Genomic DNA, 16,246 nt, shown 5'->3' on the forward strand with positions numbered 1-16,246 from the left:
CATTGGGGGGTGTTTTTTGGAACCCTGACATGAACCTGAATCTGAAAGCTTCCAGGTTTTCCCCACCCAGTTGAAAGTTCACAACCCTGCTAGGCGGCACGCGGAATGCTGCAAAACTTCAGCAAGTAGAAAATCTGGGAAATTAATTCCCCTCAAAGCGGCCTTCAGCTTCCCTTCCACGATCGTTCTATGTGCCTCGAAGAAAATTGTCAAGAGACTCAATGGAGCGACATTTTCCAGTACAGAAAGAAGATTGAAAGCTGCAAAGCGGCTTTTATTAACATCTACAGACAGTCCTTTGAACTTTTCAAGTTACAACGGCACGGGGCAGGGGGGGAGGGTGGACTTATGATGGTTTTTCACACTTACGACCATTGCAGCATCCCTGTGGTCACGGGATCAAAATTCAGATGGTTACAGAATCCCGGAAACATGTGATTTCTCTTTTGACCAGCAATGTCAATCAGGAAGCTGGATTGATTTAACACCCGTGTTGCTAACATAAAAACTGCAGTGATTCGCTTAACATCTGTGGCAAAAAAAAAATTATAGAATGGGGTAAAACTCCCTGGACAGATGTCTCGCTGAGCAACATAACTTTAAGGGCTCAATTGGGGTCGTAAGTCGAGGACTACCTGTATTATGACTTGAAAGAATGAATAGAACTGAGCACAACACAATAGTGTCTGCTTCTGGTTTAGAGTTTAAGACAGTTTAATCTGTCCTAAGATAAATACCTTAAAAATACTCTTTATATGACAGATGGATGAATGAAAGAGAACCGACTTCAAAACCTCATTAAACCAGGATTACTCTTGGAGGACTTTGATTAACCTCTCAGTTCCTCATTCCCATAAAACATTCTTATTACCTCCTTAGCCAATTTCCTCTTAATGAGGAGCTTAACTTTCTCCCCCCAAGTATATAAATTTTTACTTGTACTCCCAGATTTTACTACAGTGGTACTAAGCAAGAGATAACCAAAGGCAAGACGTTGCACTGCAGCTAGTCCTCGACTTTGCGACCACAATCGAGCCCCAAATGTTTGTTGCTAAGTGAAGCATTGGTTAAGCGAATTTTGCCTTTTTGTATGATCCTTCTTACCACCGTTGTTAAGCAAATCGCTAGAGTTGTTAAGTTAGTAACAAGGTTGTTAAGGGAATCTAGCTTTCCCCTTGGCTTTGCTTGTTAGAAAGCTGAGGAACAATATTGGATAGCCATCTATCTGAAACAGTATAGGGTTTCCTGCCTAGGCAGGGGGTTGGACTAGAAGACCTCCAAGGTCCCTTCCAACTCTACTATTGTATTATTGTATTGTATTGTAATTACATGATCCCAGGGCACTGAATCGTCATAAATAAGAGTCAGTTGCCAAGCATCTTGATCATGATGCTGCAATCATCGTTAAGTGTGAAAAATGGTCACCAGTCACTTTTTTCAGGATTGTTGTAACTTTCAATGGTCACTAAACAAACTGTTGTAAGTTGAGAACTACACTGTTCCCTGAAAATAAGACCTCCCTGGATAATAAGCCCAATTGGGCTTTTGAGCGCATGCACTTAAATAAGCCCTCCCTGAAAATATTGCAACACACAGCAGCCATGAGGTGACCACGCTCGCCGCCTCCTGCACCTCAAAAATAATAAGACCTCTCCGAAAATAAGGCCAAGCGCTTACTTTGGTGGGGGGGGGGGAGGGGAGAAAATAAGACCCTGTCTTATTTTCGGGGAAACACAGTACTTGTAAACAATAAATACTATTCTTATAAATTTAAAATGAAGGTAACAACATCATACTCCGGATTTTTGTAGTAAGTTTATAAAAAAAGGATTTTGAAGATTTGAAAGTTCCAGAAAGATTGAGATTTTTTTTCAGGTTTTTTTTTTTTAAGAACTCTACAGGCCTCTTCACTTGAGTTCACAGAATTTCAAAGTGATAACTTGGGGGATGTTATTAGAAAGGATAAATGAAGCATGCAGTCCTAAGTCATTTGTGGAAATGAAAGAAAATCATTTCAAGCTTAATATACCCTCCAGTTTGGCGAGTAAAAATATATGTCGCATTTATGTTTTAGAAAAGAGGACCAAAAATAACGTAAAACAACCATGCCTCTCCCTTACTCAACAATCAATTTTAGGGAAAGATGCTTGCAAGGCAAAATCTTTTGAGGGTTGATTTTTTAAAAACCTTGGGATTTTTCATTTGTTTTCATTTCCAAAACAGACCATCAAAATGATCAAAATGGCTTATTTCAACTTCATCTTAAGATCACAAACCTATAGGGTTCCTTAAAGCTGATTCAAATTTGAAACTTCTCTTGAGTTATAATGGTTTGGCTCAGCTTGGTTTATAAGCGTTTAGAAGCGTTTCCCCCTTCTTTAGCAAGTTATTTTCTTCAGACAGTAAGTCAGCTTATGTATTAGAAGTAACTAATTTACCTGAAACGTAATCATAACTTGATATAATGATCTATATGGCTATAGTTAACTTACATTTCCTATAGCTGTCAATTTATTACATGCCACAATAATCATGACTTTTAGATATCTTCTTCAATTTCAGTGGCTTTTTTTTTGTTTACAGCGCTATCATGTTTTGTTTAGTAATTTTGTTATCATTATTCTGGAATTCAACGTTTCATGTGTGCTCATTTAAAAATAGGTTTTGAAAACATAAAATTAAGTCAAACTACATGCCCCTACATTCTCTGTATTTCTGAAAAGGAAGCTCTCAGCTAAAAGTTATCAAAAGGCTGCAACTTCCTTAAGCATTTGATATTCATACTTACATCCTTGACCAAGTGATATTGCTAAATCTAAATAATAATTAAGCTCATCACCTCTAAACACGCTATATGATAACATTACTTTATCTTGATCCACAAATTTATGAGACCACTTTACTTGAATACCATAAGAGGTCAGCCTAACTCAAAATATAAATTCTGGCAGCATCAATTTGTCTGCATCTTAAATTAAGGAATCAATATTTCAAACCGCCTTCTCTTTCTTAATTCAACATCTGACAAAATAATGCCAATTTCTATATGATATCCAAATCTCCCGCGGGTACAACTGATTTTTCATAGATGCCTATTTTCCCCCCCTCTTTGCATTTTTGCTATAGAAGCAGAGGAGACCAATGTTGATGACATGGGGTCAAAATTCCAGATAAAGAAGGTTTTAAAATAATTTGAGATCTACGGCAACATTGAAACACACACAAAATAAACAAGAAGGAACGTTTGGAAACACGGCACAATTCATTGCTTTGCAGTTTTTGTGTTGTAGGCGAGTCCAAGAGTTTGCTTTCATTGACAAAAGGTGATAAATGGCTGGGAACCGTGCCTTTTGAAAGCTCAGCTCTTTGGAGCAAACGAGAAAACACTAGTTCTTTCTTTTGAGAAAGAAAGAAAGAAAAAAAAAACAACCCAGGAAATCTTGTAGGCTCACAAGCTTTTTAAAATTAGGATTTGCAGCCAGCCCTCTCGTCTTTCTCTTCCCCAAGCCTAATTTCTTTCTTTCTTTTTTTCCTGGGAAGCTGTACGATTGTAAGCTAAAGGCATCCCCTGAAATCAAACGGAGTTGCCAATTTGAAAAGAAACAAGACGGATTCGTGCAGCCATGGGTAGCCAGAAAGAAGCTACAGGGCTCCCTGAATTATATCTGACAGTAGTCAAATTTTGCACTAAAATACAAACAAACCACAAAAAGTGTTTCAGGATTTCCAGGGGGCTAGGCTTAATCCTTTTCCAGACCCTGTGGACTTCAGCTTTGCAGCCAGACTGGAAAAAGACACTCTGATGGGTAGAAAAGAAATTGTGTGTGTGTTCGAAAAAAGCCAGCTTTTGAAAAAAGCTATCTGATGTGACAGAATCAACTGGCGGGGGAGAAGAAGGTTGCTACATGCTATCTGGAATATCATTACTGCAGCTCCTTTAAAGGTAGTCCTCGATTTACAACCATTCCTTTAGTGACTGTTCGAAATTACTGAAAAAAAGGGACATAATGTTTTTCACATTTATGACACTTTGCAGCCTTCCGATGGTCACGTGATCAGAGTTTGGGCGCTCGGGCTACTGGTGTGTACTTATGACAGTTGCACGGTCCCGAGGTCACGTGGTCACCACCTTCTCAACCTGATTTTGACAAGCAAATTCAATGGGGGAAGCAGATTCGCTTAATAACCACAAAATTCACTTAGCAACGGGAGTGATTCACTTGCTAATGGTGGCCAAAAAAGGGTCATAAAACAGGGTAAAATTCATTTAACAACTGCCTTGCTTAGCAACGGGGAATTTGGGTTTCCTTTTGGTTGTAAGCCAAGGATTACCCCTTATTTGGATATATAATATTACAGTACATTGGGATACGGATCTTTCCTGTAAAATAAATGTCATTCTACTTAGCTCAACTTACTTCTGAGTAGATATGAATCCTCATCACTAATAGCCGTCAGAACAACTCCCCCCCAACCCCCCCCATTACTAGATCTAGGCCATTCAATTTTCACAAGGAGCAGGGGACATAAATCTGAGCCAATCTGCAGAACAGAAAGGAATAGCAGAATTGGAAGGGACCTTGGAGGTCTTCTAGTCCAACCCACTGCTCAGGCAGGAAACCTTACACCATATCAGACAAATCTCTTATCCAATCTCTTCTTTAAAAACTTCTAGGGTCGGAGCATCACAGTTTCTGGAGGTAATTTGTTCTGCTGTTTAATTCTTCTCACTGTCAGGAAATTTCTCCTGAGTTCTAGGTTGCTTCTCTCCTTAGTTAGTTTCCACCCATTGCTTCTTGTCCTGCCTTCTGGTGCTTTGAATAACAGAGTTGGAAGGGACCTTGAAGGTCTTCTACTCTAATTTGCTGCTCGAGGAGCAAACCCTACATCATTCCGGACAAAGGCTGTTCAGACGCTTCTTGAAAACCTCCCGTGATGGAATACCCATAACCTCTAGGGGAAAGCCTTCCACTGATTAATTGTTCTCAAGACATTTCTCCTTGATTCTAGGTTGCTTCTCTCTTTGATTAGTTTCCATCCGTTATTCTGGTCGTGCTTTGGAGAATAGCTTGATTCCCCCCCTCTTCTCCCTATCACCCATCTCTTCCCACTTACTACTGTATGACTAACATTTTTGCTTACGGTTTATATTGATTGTTTCCTAGTATGATTCGATTGCTTATTTGTACCCTATGACTATCATTAAGCGTTGTACCTTTTGATTCGTGATGAATGCATCTTTTCTTTTTGTGCACACTGAGAGCATCTGCACCAAATCACACTTGGCCAATAAAGAATTCTATTCTATTCTATTCTATTCTATTCTATTCTATTCTACTCTACTCTACTCTACTCTACATTCTATTCTAATTCTAATTCTATTCTATTCTTTGTGGCAGCCCCTCAGATATTGGAACACTGCTATCATATCCCTCTCCCCAAGGCAAAGAAGTGACACCCCTAAGGCAAAGAAAGGCAAAGCAAAGCAGGAGAGCATCTTTGATGGCTCACCAAAACACTTAGGTACCAGCAATCCCAAGTTCAGAGGACCATAACGCATGTTGTACTCCCTTTTTCTGGCTTTTCGTCAAGGAGGAGCCGACTACATGCATGGTAGTGGAGACTGAAGTGGGTTGGGAACACAGTGTGATTCCCTTCCCACATGTGTGGGGTAAGGGAAAGCAGCATGCATGTCTCCGGCTGTGCGTTTGCGTTGGGGGGGGGGGAGAGGAAGCCGCACACCAATCAGGGAATCCTTGCACCACAAATCCAGCCTGCTTTCTCCAACTGGTACCCAGAGAGTTTCAAGAACCTCAAGGAAATCCGGAATCCTTCCTTGGTAAGGAAGAAGGATGCCAAATTGTTGGGTGGAAACTGCCAGATTTAAATCTCTCCCCCCACCCCTCCGTTGGCCAAGTAGTCTAGAGCAGGTGTCACCAATGTGTCGGATCTCAGGTCCGAACTAAATTCATAATTTAAAATCCCGTGGACCACTAATATGATTTTTTTAAAAAATAAATAAATAGTTTTTAGTGCAATATTTTAAAAATGCAAATAATTTTTCTCCAGACCACCAACATTTTCTGACCACTGATCTAGAGCCTTGGAGAAGCTTTAAGGAATCAAGAGTTTTGATCTAGAAGGAGGAGGGAAACTTCAGCCTCTCCGGTGCCTTATCACCAGTATTTGCAGAAAAAAGCGCCCTGACCAGAAAACCGGGAGATGGCGAATTCTAGTTCCCCTTTTACGCACGGAAGCCGGCTGGGTGACTTGGGGACCAGTCCTTCTCTCTCAGCCCAACCTACCCCCTCACAGGGTTGTTGCCGCGGCGGGGGGACAGGAGGAGGGATGCGCCCCTTCGACCCCCCCCCCAAATACCAGTAGGATAAGCCGAAGAGATCAATGTGGGTCGAGAGAGGGAAGAAGGAGAAAAAGGAGTTGCAATCCTTTCCTGAATTTTGGCTGAAATGAGGAAGATGCTAACCTGTGTGGGTTGCTGCATTCAGTGGGATTAATGAATGAATGAATGAATAATAGAAATAACCCCACTCCCTGTGCCGTTTCCTCTCTACGGAGCACTTTGGAGAGGGGTCTGTGTCCCCCCCCCAGCCCCTGCTTGGTCCCTATGGGGCAGCAGCAAACCCTAAACTCTGGCCTTTGTCCCCCCCTCCCCAATTGTCGGATTTCTCCCACCGCAAAAACAACTACAACATCTGGATGGTCTCTGGAGGAAGCGGGGCTGGGGGACCCCCCCCCCAAGACCCCTCCTCCAACACCGCATCCGGAGGCGGCGCTCCCTTTGGGGTCTTTCAAGACCCCCTCTCCGGCAGGGTCTCCCCTTCCCCGAAGGCTCGTCTGACCCCCCGAAAACGGAATCCAGGCAATTCGAAGCCGACCTTCGTGCTAGGGGGGAGGGGGGGGGAGAAAGAGATCTAGCTAGCCAGCCAGGCGCGACTCCGATCGCGCTGCCCGGACCCGGGGCAAAGCTTCCCGTGGGCGAAAAGGAAAAAAAAACCACAACCCGCCGACCGGGTTGGCAACTCCTGGGTGGGCTGCGAGCGGAGAGGGGACCCTAACCCGGATTCCACCGGGGGAAGGGGGAAACGCTTGCCTTTCCCCACGCGCGCCCTGACCCGGGAGGAAGGGTCGCCCGCACGCCCCCCTCCGTCTCGCCTTTCTTGACCGCCGGGGAGGATGGAGGTTGTAGTCCTGGCTTGATCTGGAGGGGCAAGGAAGACCCCCTCTCGCCCTACCTTCCAGCACCGGGTAGAGCTGGTCCAGAGCCATCTTCCCTCGCCTGCCCGGCGCGCAGGGCGCGGAGACCGTCTGGCGATGGGAAGCCGGCGCGGCTCAGCCGGAGGGGCGCATCCTCCTCCTCCTCCCCCTCTTCTTCCCGACGCCGCTGCTCCTTCCCCTGCTCGCCCCTCCGGCGGCGGCGGCCCCGGTTCGCTCCCGCTGCCTCCGCCCGCCGCGGCCGCCCCTTCATGCCGGCGGGCAGTTACGGGAGAAAGGCGGACAGCTCCATCCTCCTCTTCTTCCTCGCCTTCCTCTTCCTCCTTCTCCTTGCGCGCCCGGTCCGCAGCCGGTCCAGCCCCGACTGGGCGAGCGGGCGGAGGGGCGCGGAGGGGCGGGAAGGAGGAGGGAGGGGGAGGGGGAGAGGGAGGGAAGGGGGGAGGAGGGAGAGTCTTGTACGCATGTGCCCCTCAGCTCTCTCCCCTCCTCCCACAGCCTGGGTAACCCACCCCCCACAGACCCCAGACACGCGCCTGCCAACCAGGCAGCGTACAGCCCCCTTGCCAAGCCTGGTCGGATCTGCCCCCTTGGAGAAGGTGCAAAGGGGGGGGTCACACACCCCCTTCCCAGGGACCCCTTGCTTTTGCCTTGAGCCAGGGGTGAAATTCAACAGGTTCTGGAGAACCGGTAGCGGAAAATTAATTTTGAGTAGTTTGGAGAACCTGCAAATGCCACCTCTGACTGGCCCCAGAGTGGGGTGGAAATGAGGATTTTTTAGCATCCTCCCCCCTGGAGTGGGGTGGGAATGGAGATTCTCCCTGAAGTAGGGAGGGAATGAAGATTTTGCAGTATCCTTCCCCCTGGAGTGGGGTGGAAGTGGAGATTTTGCAGTATCCTTCCCCTGGAGTGAGGGAATGGGGATGTTGCAGTATCCTTCCTCCTGGAGTGGGAAAGGAATGGGGATTTTGCAGTATCCTTCCCACTGGAGTGGGGAGGGAATGAAGATTTTGCAGTCTCCTTCTCTCTGAAGTTAGGTGGGAATGGAGATTTTGCAGTATCCTTCCTCTGCCACACCCACCAAGCCAAGCCCACAGAACCGGTAGTAAAAATTTGTGAATTTCACCACTGCTTTGGGTTCCCCCTTTGGCTGGATTCCTGCAAATGGGGACTCCGCAGCTCCCCGGGGATGTGTGTCCCCATTATGTATCAAGATCGGATATCCCAAACCGCAAACCAGCATCTTTGGGGTAACCTCTGCAAATCCCAAGCAAAGTATGGAATCGAGTGTGGTGGTGGTGGTGGGGTCTGCATGTGTGTAAAATCCAGGATGTTGGTTTGAAGAAACCATGGTTAAATTACCTCTTGGGCTCCTCCACAAATCCTCTCTCATCATATTTGCTCGCCTGCTCTTGCAATCGCCTAAGAAGTATGTGTGTGTATGTATGTGTGTGTGTGTGTCTCTCTCTCTCTCTCTGTGTGTGTGTGTGCATGGAACTCAGCTTTGGGGGGAATTCTGTGGATTATCAGACAACTCGCTTTCCCTCCCTTTCCTTTTGCTTAAAAAACAACAACAAACCTCTACTTGTTTTTAAGTTGTTTATTCAAAACTCCTGGAGGGCCATTGGCAAAAGGTCTATATGAGTAAGAAGCTGGATCCGGGCGGGAGGCGGACAAAGTAAACTCAAAGGAAAGGCAAAAGAGAAGAGGGGGAGGTGGTGGGAGGGGACAAGCATTTGTGAGGCTGGGAAGGAGGAGAGGGGAGTAGCCCCAGGAGCCTCAAGGGGGCAGGAAGGTGGAAGATAAGAGGCTGATGGTGGAGGGGAAAATGAAGGGTGCAGGCGGAAAGAAGAGGCAGGAATGGAGACGAGGTGTAGACAGAGAGAGACGGAGATATAAAGGAGAGGAGAGTAATTTAGGGGACCATAAGTCTTAGCTTTGAGCAGTGAAGTGGCCTAGAGGTGAAGACGCTGGGAAGGTTGAGAGTTCAACCCTCAGCAGTCTCAGATGTTTCTCTTATCAGAGCACAAAGAGTAAACATCTGCTGTAGACTCTGCATAGGTGTTGGAAAGGGCATCCGGCCAGGAAAGGCTCAGCTCCATTCAGTCGCCCCAATTCCATCCCTGCAAAAGAGATTACAGAGTCTTTGTCAGCCTCTGTTTCGCTATTTGCTTTCGGCTGCCATTGAAACGGGGAGGGGGGCCTGGTATTTGGGAGAGGAAGTTTAAGTACAGGAGAGATTGTAAAAAGGGAGTTTTGGTCTCACTGTCTACTGCGCATGCTGAAGACTAGTGCTTGGTGTTGGTCACGGCCAACCGTCCTGCATACCAACCTGATGATGTTCCTTGAAGATGGAACTCACATGAGACTTAAGGGATTTGCAGATTGGACAGTGAGATGAGGTTTACTAGGGGGAGGGGGTTTGGTCACATATTGATATGTATGATTTTGCGCGCTTTTGCCTCAGATCTTGCTTTGCTTAGCTGTTATCTTTTCATAACCAGTAAAAGTACTCTTAATTCTGCAAAATGGGAGTTAATCGGTTTCTTTCTTGGTTGCTGAGGGAGGCCGGCTTGACAGTCTTCAAAAGAAAAAAAAAATCTAACCTTGGCTTCAGTTCCCAGGTCTACTGTCACATCTGAAGACTCTGTGCATATGCAGAGTGCCTTTCCTTCCGCCGGAGATGGTCTTGACTTCAGAGTCTCGGCAAAGCTGTCGATAGATACCACTGAGCCCTGCTCCACCTTCTCCTTTTCCCCTCCCTGCAATCTCCGGAGTTATAAAGGTGGAGCGAAGTGCCTCGGTGTTACCTGAAATGCTTTCCCCCTCTGCCCTTTTCAGAGGGGTCTCAGCACTTTAAAAGATTTGGGCGAGAGGGAAGACTGGTGATCCTGCCTGTTGGACAAGATCTTCCTAGATCTTCTGAGCTGCATTTTCAGCGGACGGCATCGCCTGGGCTGACTCTTTGGGTTGCTGCCTTGGGAACGAGCAAAAGAGAAGGGGGGGGGAAGAGAGCGGGGTGGGCAGCTATTTTAAATCGTTCTGAACACGAGCGGAGCTCATGTACCGTGGTGTGTGATTGTGTGTGCGTGTGTGTGTATGCTAATCAAGGCTGGGCAGCGCAAACTGGGATAGTTCACAGAAAAACCCTGTTTGAATCACCTTCGGAGACGATGGAATCCAGCCAGTCTGGGTAACTACACCCGTTGATTGAATCGAATGCCTTTTGGAAAAGACATAGAGAGATGTCTCACTCCCCAATCCCCTGGACAAATGTGCGTGCTTCTCTTTCAATTTTATTGTGATTTTTGTTCCTTGTGCAGGGTGAGCAGCTGGCCAACCGCGGTAGATCTCCGGCATGAGCAGCAACAGTCGGTGCTTTAAGCAATTTTGGGAACCCCTTGTGAAGAGCATGAAGATGGGAGGGGGTGCCTGACGCTTTGCCAGGAGCTGCTGAATGTCTCCTGCGAGCAATCCAGGAGCAGGTCCATCCATCAATCTGCCAGGATGTTCTTTTAATCACTGATGAGGGAGGCACGTGTTAGACTGGACCATGGGTGTCAAATTCGATTTCATTGAGGGCTGCATCAGTTGTGTTTGACCTCGGGGGGGGGGGCGTAGGGGTGTGACCAAGGGGTGTGGCCAGCTCAATGTCACTTGTGTTGAGGGGCACCTATGGTGGCCCAAGCGCTCTGCCACTGAAAACGATAGTGGGGAACGGAAGGATTTATATTCCTTGCAGACAGCTGGTCATTTGCATCCTTTTAGAGGGTCGTTGAGGCCACTTGGAGGTTTATCTGTGTCCTGGTTCCTTTTTTTTCCAAAAATTGAAAATTTTTTTTTAAAAGAATTGCAGACTACAGGAACCAGGAGCACTAACTCAGGAGACCCTGAGGACAGAGGACTCCAAGTGCTTCAACCACCCTTGAAAAGGATGCAAATGACCAGCTGTCTGCAAGGATGATAAATTCTTCCATTCCCCACTATCCTGTCGGAGCTGAAGAATCTTCTTGGATGAGAAGTGAAACGTCTTTAAAAGCAAAAAAACCAAGAAAGCCCAGTTGCCTCCTGAAAAAAGCATCTTTGGGACAAGTGATGGGGCATATACCTTCTGACTTAAAGAGGACATCGTAGAGGCTGTGTTGCCCATGTCCTCCTTTTCAGTCCTTTCTGTTCTACTTCTAGCCAAGTGTGAAATCATCTCTATCAGCATTTCTAACAGGTTGTTTCTTTTTTTTCCCCGGGAAAAGCCGCAGCATTTTCTCACCATTTTTTTTAGATTTTAGCCTGTACCACCGCTAATTATTTCAAGGTTTCCCCGCCCCACTCCTCTTGCTTCTTTGTCTTACTCTGCTTTAACACACTCGCTCCCAGAGAATGTTAGACATAGGCGGCTAAGTCTTCCTTCTTTGCCTTTTCGATGAAGCGTGCGATTCCCGCTCTGTTGATCGTCGCTGGGGAGGAACTTTTCGATACTTTGGAAATCGATCAATCCCACAGTCGTCTAATTCATAATTTGCTATAAAGTTGATGCTTTCGCGTATGAAACATCAAGCGCCGGGGAAATCCGGAGATTCGGGCAGTTCGAATGAGTATATATTTATTGCAAGCTTAAGCTCTCTACAAGAATCTGAGCTACTAACAGTCGAGGGAAATGAGCAGGAATTAAGACAGCAGTCAAAGTGGGCTGACTCAGATCTGTTGTGGGCACGCAGAGACTCATGACATGATAATGAATGCACCACCGTATTTGCTGCCATTAATAATTGGATACCTAAATTATTATATGGAAATTATATGTATTCTCAAAAGCATACGGACAATATTATTGTGCATTTGGGACCTTGCCAGCTTTTGACCTGTCTGGTTTCCAGCACTAAGGGAAACAACATGTAACTGAATTCAAAGAGTTAATAAACCTAATAAATTGCTTTTTAATCTATTTAATAGCCATACTTATTTAAAAGGAGCTTAAAATAGAGTCCGTCTCTTTTGTGTTGAAAGACTACTGAAACATTGACAAACAGATGCCGCCCATCGTAATCTGCTAAGCATTTTAGAACAGGCAAGATGTGCTGTCTTTCCTTTTGCATACATTACTGAGGAATTTATTGGAGCCTGAGCAAAAGAATTGAGAGGGGGGGATTGGAATGAGGAAAAAGGGGGAAACATTAAGGATTTTCACGCAGTAGACGGTGCCAGCTAATTTAAAGCGGAATAACCGTATGGGCAAAGGGAGTGGTGGCTGAGTGGCTAAGACGCTGAGTTTGTCGATCAGAAAGGTCGGCAGTTCGGGGGTTCGAATCCCTAGCGCCGCGTGACAGAGTGAGCTCCCGTTATTTGTCCCAGCTTCTGCTAACCAAGGAGTTCGAAAGCATGTAAAAATGCAAGTAGAAAAATAGGAACCATCTTTGCTGGGAAGGTAACAGCGCACCGGGTGTTTTATCCAAACTATTGCACAGCCCCTAATATCTAATCGGAGTAATAATAGCTGTGGCGATTAAGAGAAGCTTAAATGTATGGAATCAAAGATGGAATTCGGTGGGGGTTATGTTTCATCAAAGGTGGATTTCCAGGATTTAAAAGCAGCTGACATCAACACAACTCACAAGGACTTCTGTTTGTGCTGGAATTACAACTCATTTTGAGCCAGACACACTAAGATTTGATTTTTATTAAGATTTTTACAACCAGGAGAAACGTACTAAGACCAGACTCTTTCTGAGTTTGCTGTGTGTGATGTAATACAACAGATTATCACTACCGTTGTTTTCCATAAAACTAATTCACGCTGAAAATGTAACCAAGTTTCAGAATGTAATTGCAAAGGGTGGTGGTAATTATATTTTGCTTCATTTGGGGGGGAAAAAAAAGTATTTTGTAGACAGACATCTTTGGTGTTTGCTTTCCAAAGGTATTTGAAATCATCTTAGCGTCTAATGACGCCTAATTTAAAAGCTTCTAGCCAATCCCACATTGTGTTAAGGCAGCGAATGTCATCTTCTTTTAAGCTCTACAGTGATTTGATTTTGCTTTAGTTTTAGCATGTTGTTACGATTTTACTAATTTGTGGCTTATCTAAGGAATTAAGCAAACTCCAGCTTACTATTATGCATGAGTTCAGGATTTTGATTAAGGTTTGTCTTTGATTTTTGGTCTGTCTCATAAAAATACTGCTGTGTTATATTATTTTGGACCAATAAGGCGCACTTGTTTCAAAAATGGGAACTCTCGATGTATTTTCAGTGATGGAGAGAATGAAGAAATAGACAGAAGGCCTTCAGCTCAGATTGCCACAAGCGGCTCGCTATTGTTGCTACATCAGCTGATGGGTCACCACACAGAGGCCCTCAATATATTAATTCAAAAGTCTTTTCTACAATCAAATCAAAAGCACATCACTGTACACCAGGGGTGTCAAACTCAAGGCCTGGGTTGGATCCAGCCCACGTGGTGCTTAGATCTGGCCTGCGAGGATGCCCTGGATACAGCAAAGGACTGGCTCACGGTGCCTCTGCCAGAGGAAATGGAGATGCCCCGCCCCGAGCTCCGTTTTCAGATGCCCCACCCCCGAGCTCCGTTGTCGCTGGAAGAGGGTTGCAGGAGGCTGTCGCAGCCGAAAACGGAGCTCAGGAGGCCGTTTTCATTGGTAGAGCACTCGGGCCACCACAGGTGCCCCTGACACGAGTGAGCATCGAGCTGGCCATGCCCACCTCAGTCCTCTGAGGTCAAACACAACCCTGATGCAGCCACGTTTCCTTCAGAAGTATGGAACATTCCTAACCTCGCCTTTCACAAATTACTGTATTTTTCGCACTAAGCTTCCCCCCAAAGAAAGTGGGTGGAAATGTTTGCGCGTCTAATAGAGTGAATACTGCCGAAGCGCTGCCCACCCACTGGCCCCCACCCTTTTGCGTCTATCTCCCAGCAATTTGCCACCTTGCAGCAAACAGCAAATAGTCTGGTCAGGTTCAGCACAGCCTGATTTAGCATGAGCAGCTGATTGGCGGTTGGTTCCGCCTTCTGGAATGCCACTGTTCCAGACTGAGGGGATCGCCACCACCCATCAGCACCATAGCTGTCTTTCGCTGCTGCCACCTAACGCCGCCTCCGCATGCATTTTCAGCCTCCGTGCTCTCCATTTTTGGCCTCCATGTGTCCGTTTTCGGCCAGTTCCAGGTGATGGGGATATGCAGCGGCGGCAATCCCCACTGCCTGGAACGGGGCAAAACTGGGATGCTTGGAGGCTGAAAAAGAGGCACATGGAGGCGGCAATGGGCGGTGGCGATCCCCGCAGCCTGGATCCACCTCACAGCATGACACCAGGCGTAGTTCCTAGAGGGCAAAGCTGCTTGGTACAAGGGGTACAACTGCACAGCATTGTCCAGTCAACCAGGTCAATTTGTAGGAGAGCAGGCAGAGCTGGCAGTAGCGGTGGAGTTAAATGTGTCATCATCTTAGAATCCTTACGTTGCCGCAAAGAGCCTAACCCCTCTTGAATTCCGTTGATCCTTATCTGGCACCAATTCAGAATTGAACTTAGTTGATCAGGTCCTTGTATATAGGCTTGAATAAATCTTCTGTGCTGCGGCTTAACATACGGTCCTGATCCTTTGCGTCTGACACCAGCAGACTTTTGAGTCCCGCCAAACTGTGTTGATATGAGCTGATAGGGCTTGCCCTATAAGGCTCATCCTTGTTCTGAAAACACTTCTGGTGGTCATTGAGCAGGTTTTGCTGGGTGGGGTGTTCTCGATGACTACAAATGTTGCTACGGGCTATAGAAAATGTGCTCAAGGCATGTGATCCATAAAGTTAAGACCTCTGAAATCATCAGATCTTCGAAGTTATTGGAACTCTTTATTTTATTGTGGCAAAACAACCATCTCGAAAGCCTCCCAGAATTGTCCTCTGAGCCTGCTGATGCCTTGTAGAATCAAAATCAACCCATAATTTTCTGTTTCTTCCTCACTCCTCACTCCCTCTCACCAGCTGATGCTTACTTAATAGCTGTTGAACATCTGCTTCAAAGCCACCTCTCTGCCCCTCTACAGAAAAGGACCGGTGTGGCTTTAGTTCTACTGTACTTAAGAGAATAATGCAAGGTATGAAGTACCAGCTTCAGATGTCTAATAGATTGTGGCAAGTCAATTGGAAACATACTTCAAGTCTCAACAAAACTTGGGAGCAAGGCTGCGACAGAGAGGTGTGGGAGAGAAGCACACTGCATTCATGGCCCTGGCTGCTGTCTTAGGAAATGCTTCAATTAAGGAAGGGCAAGGTGAAGAGAGACATAATCATGGCAAAGCCACTGAGAAAGAAAACCTTTGCCATCTAGTTTAGGTGTGTCCAATTTGTGCCGTGGTCCTCATGCAACTCTAGACAGCTGGCACTGTGGTTCCACAAGATCATAAACGTTTAACATTCTTATGTCATTTTTTTAGTGATATTGGTATACATTAACTATATATTTGATATGCAAATATCAAAGGCTTCCCGAGAGCATGAAGCAGACTCCTTGTCTGACAAAAACCCATTTTATTAATTGACTGTGAATTCTGCTCATTCACAGCCAGCAAAGTCTTTCAAGGGAGGATTTACAGTCACAGACCTCATCTGGCTTGGAGAGCTGCCAGACCGACATCTGCAAAACTTGGCAAGGAGTCTCGGAGAGTCACGAACCAATTAAGCGAACTAATTCTCTCCTGCAAACTCCACTCCCCTTTCGCTCCTCTTTTATTTCCTCTGGGAGGGGCCATTCATCGTCCACCTGTGGCCTTCCTCCCAAGTTGACCCCTGTTCCTTAGCTGTTCCCTTCATCTGGCAACTCTGCACATGCGCACAATGGGAACAGGCTCCAGCTGTTTCATCTGCCTCAGTGATGTCTGACTCCGAAGGCAGCTGATAACTGTTGGACAGCCCTGGCCCCCTCTCTGCCTCTGACACAGAGCCCTCATCCGAGCCTTCCCCAGACTCTAGGACTGGCCCAGGTTCCTCCCCAACCTCCTCACTGTCC

The 16,246-nt window shown here is 46.1% G+C and overlaps 1 protein-coding gene across 2 annotated transcripts in view; it reads right to left on the reverse strand.

Moving 5' to 3' along the window:
• NETO2 (neuropilin and tolloid like 2) overlaps positions 1–8,664 on the reverse strand; it is a 34,922-nt gene extending 26,258 nt beyond the window's left edge. The window contains exon 1 of one of the 2 annotated variants that reach the window (XM_081963230.1): positions 8,593–8,664. In XM_081963230.1, coding sequence (XP_081819356.1) covers positions 8,593–8,626 — 34 coding nt within the window. In that variant the 5' untranslated portion in view covers positions 8,627–8,664. Of the gene's footprint in view, positions 1–7,253; positions 7,536–8,592 lie in introns of those variants that run through there. The other variant, XM_081963229.1, reaches the window with a different exon arrangement.
• Between the last annotated feature and the right edge of the window lie 7,582 nt (positions 8,665–16,246).

This window comes from Natrix helvetica (assembly GCF_964273705.1).
Source record: "Natrix helvetica genome assembly, chromosome: 10".
Lineage (NCBI taxonomy): Eukaryota > Metazoa > Chordata > Lepidosauria > Squamata > Natricidae > Natrix > Natrix helvetica.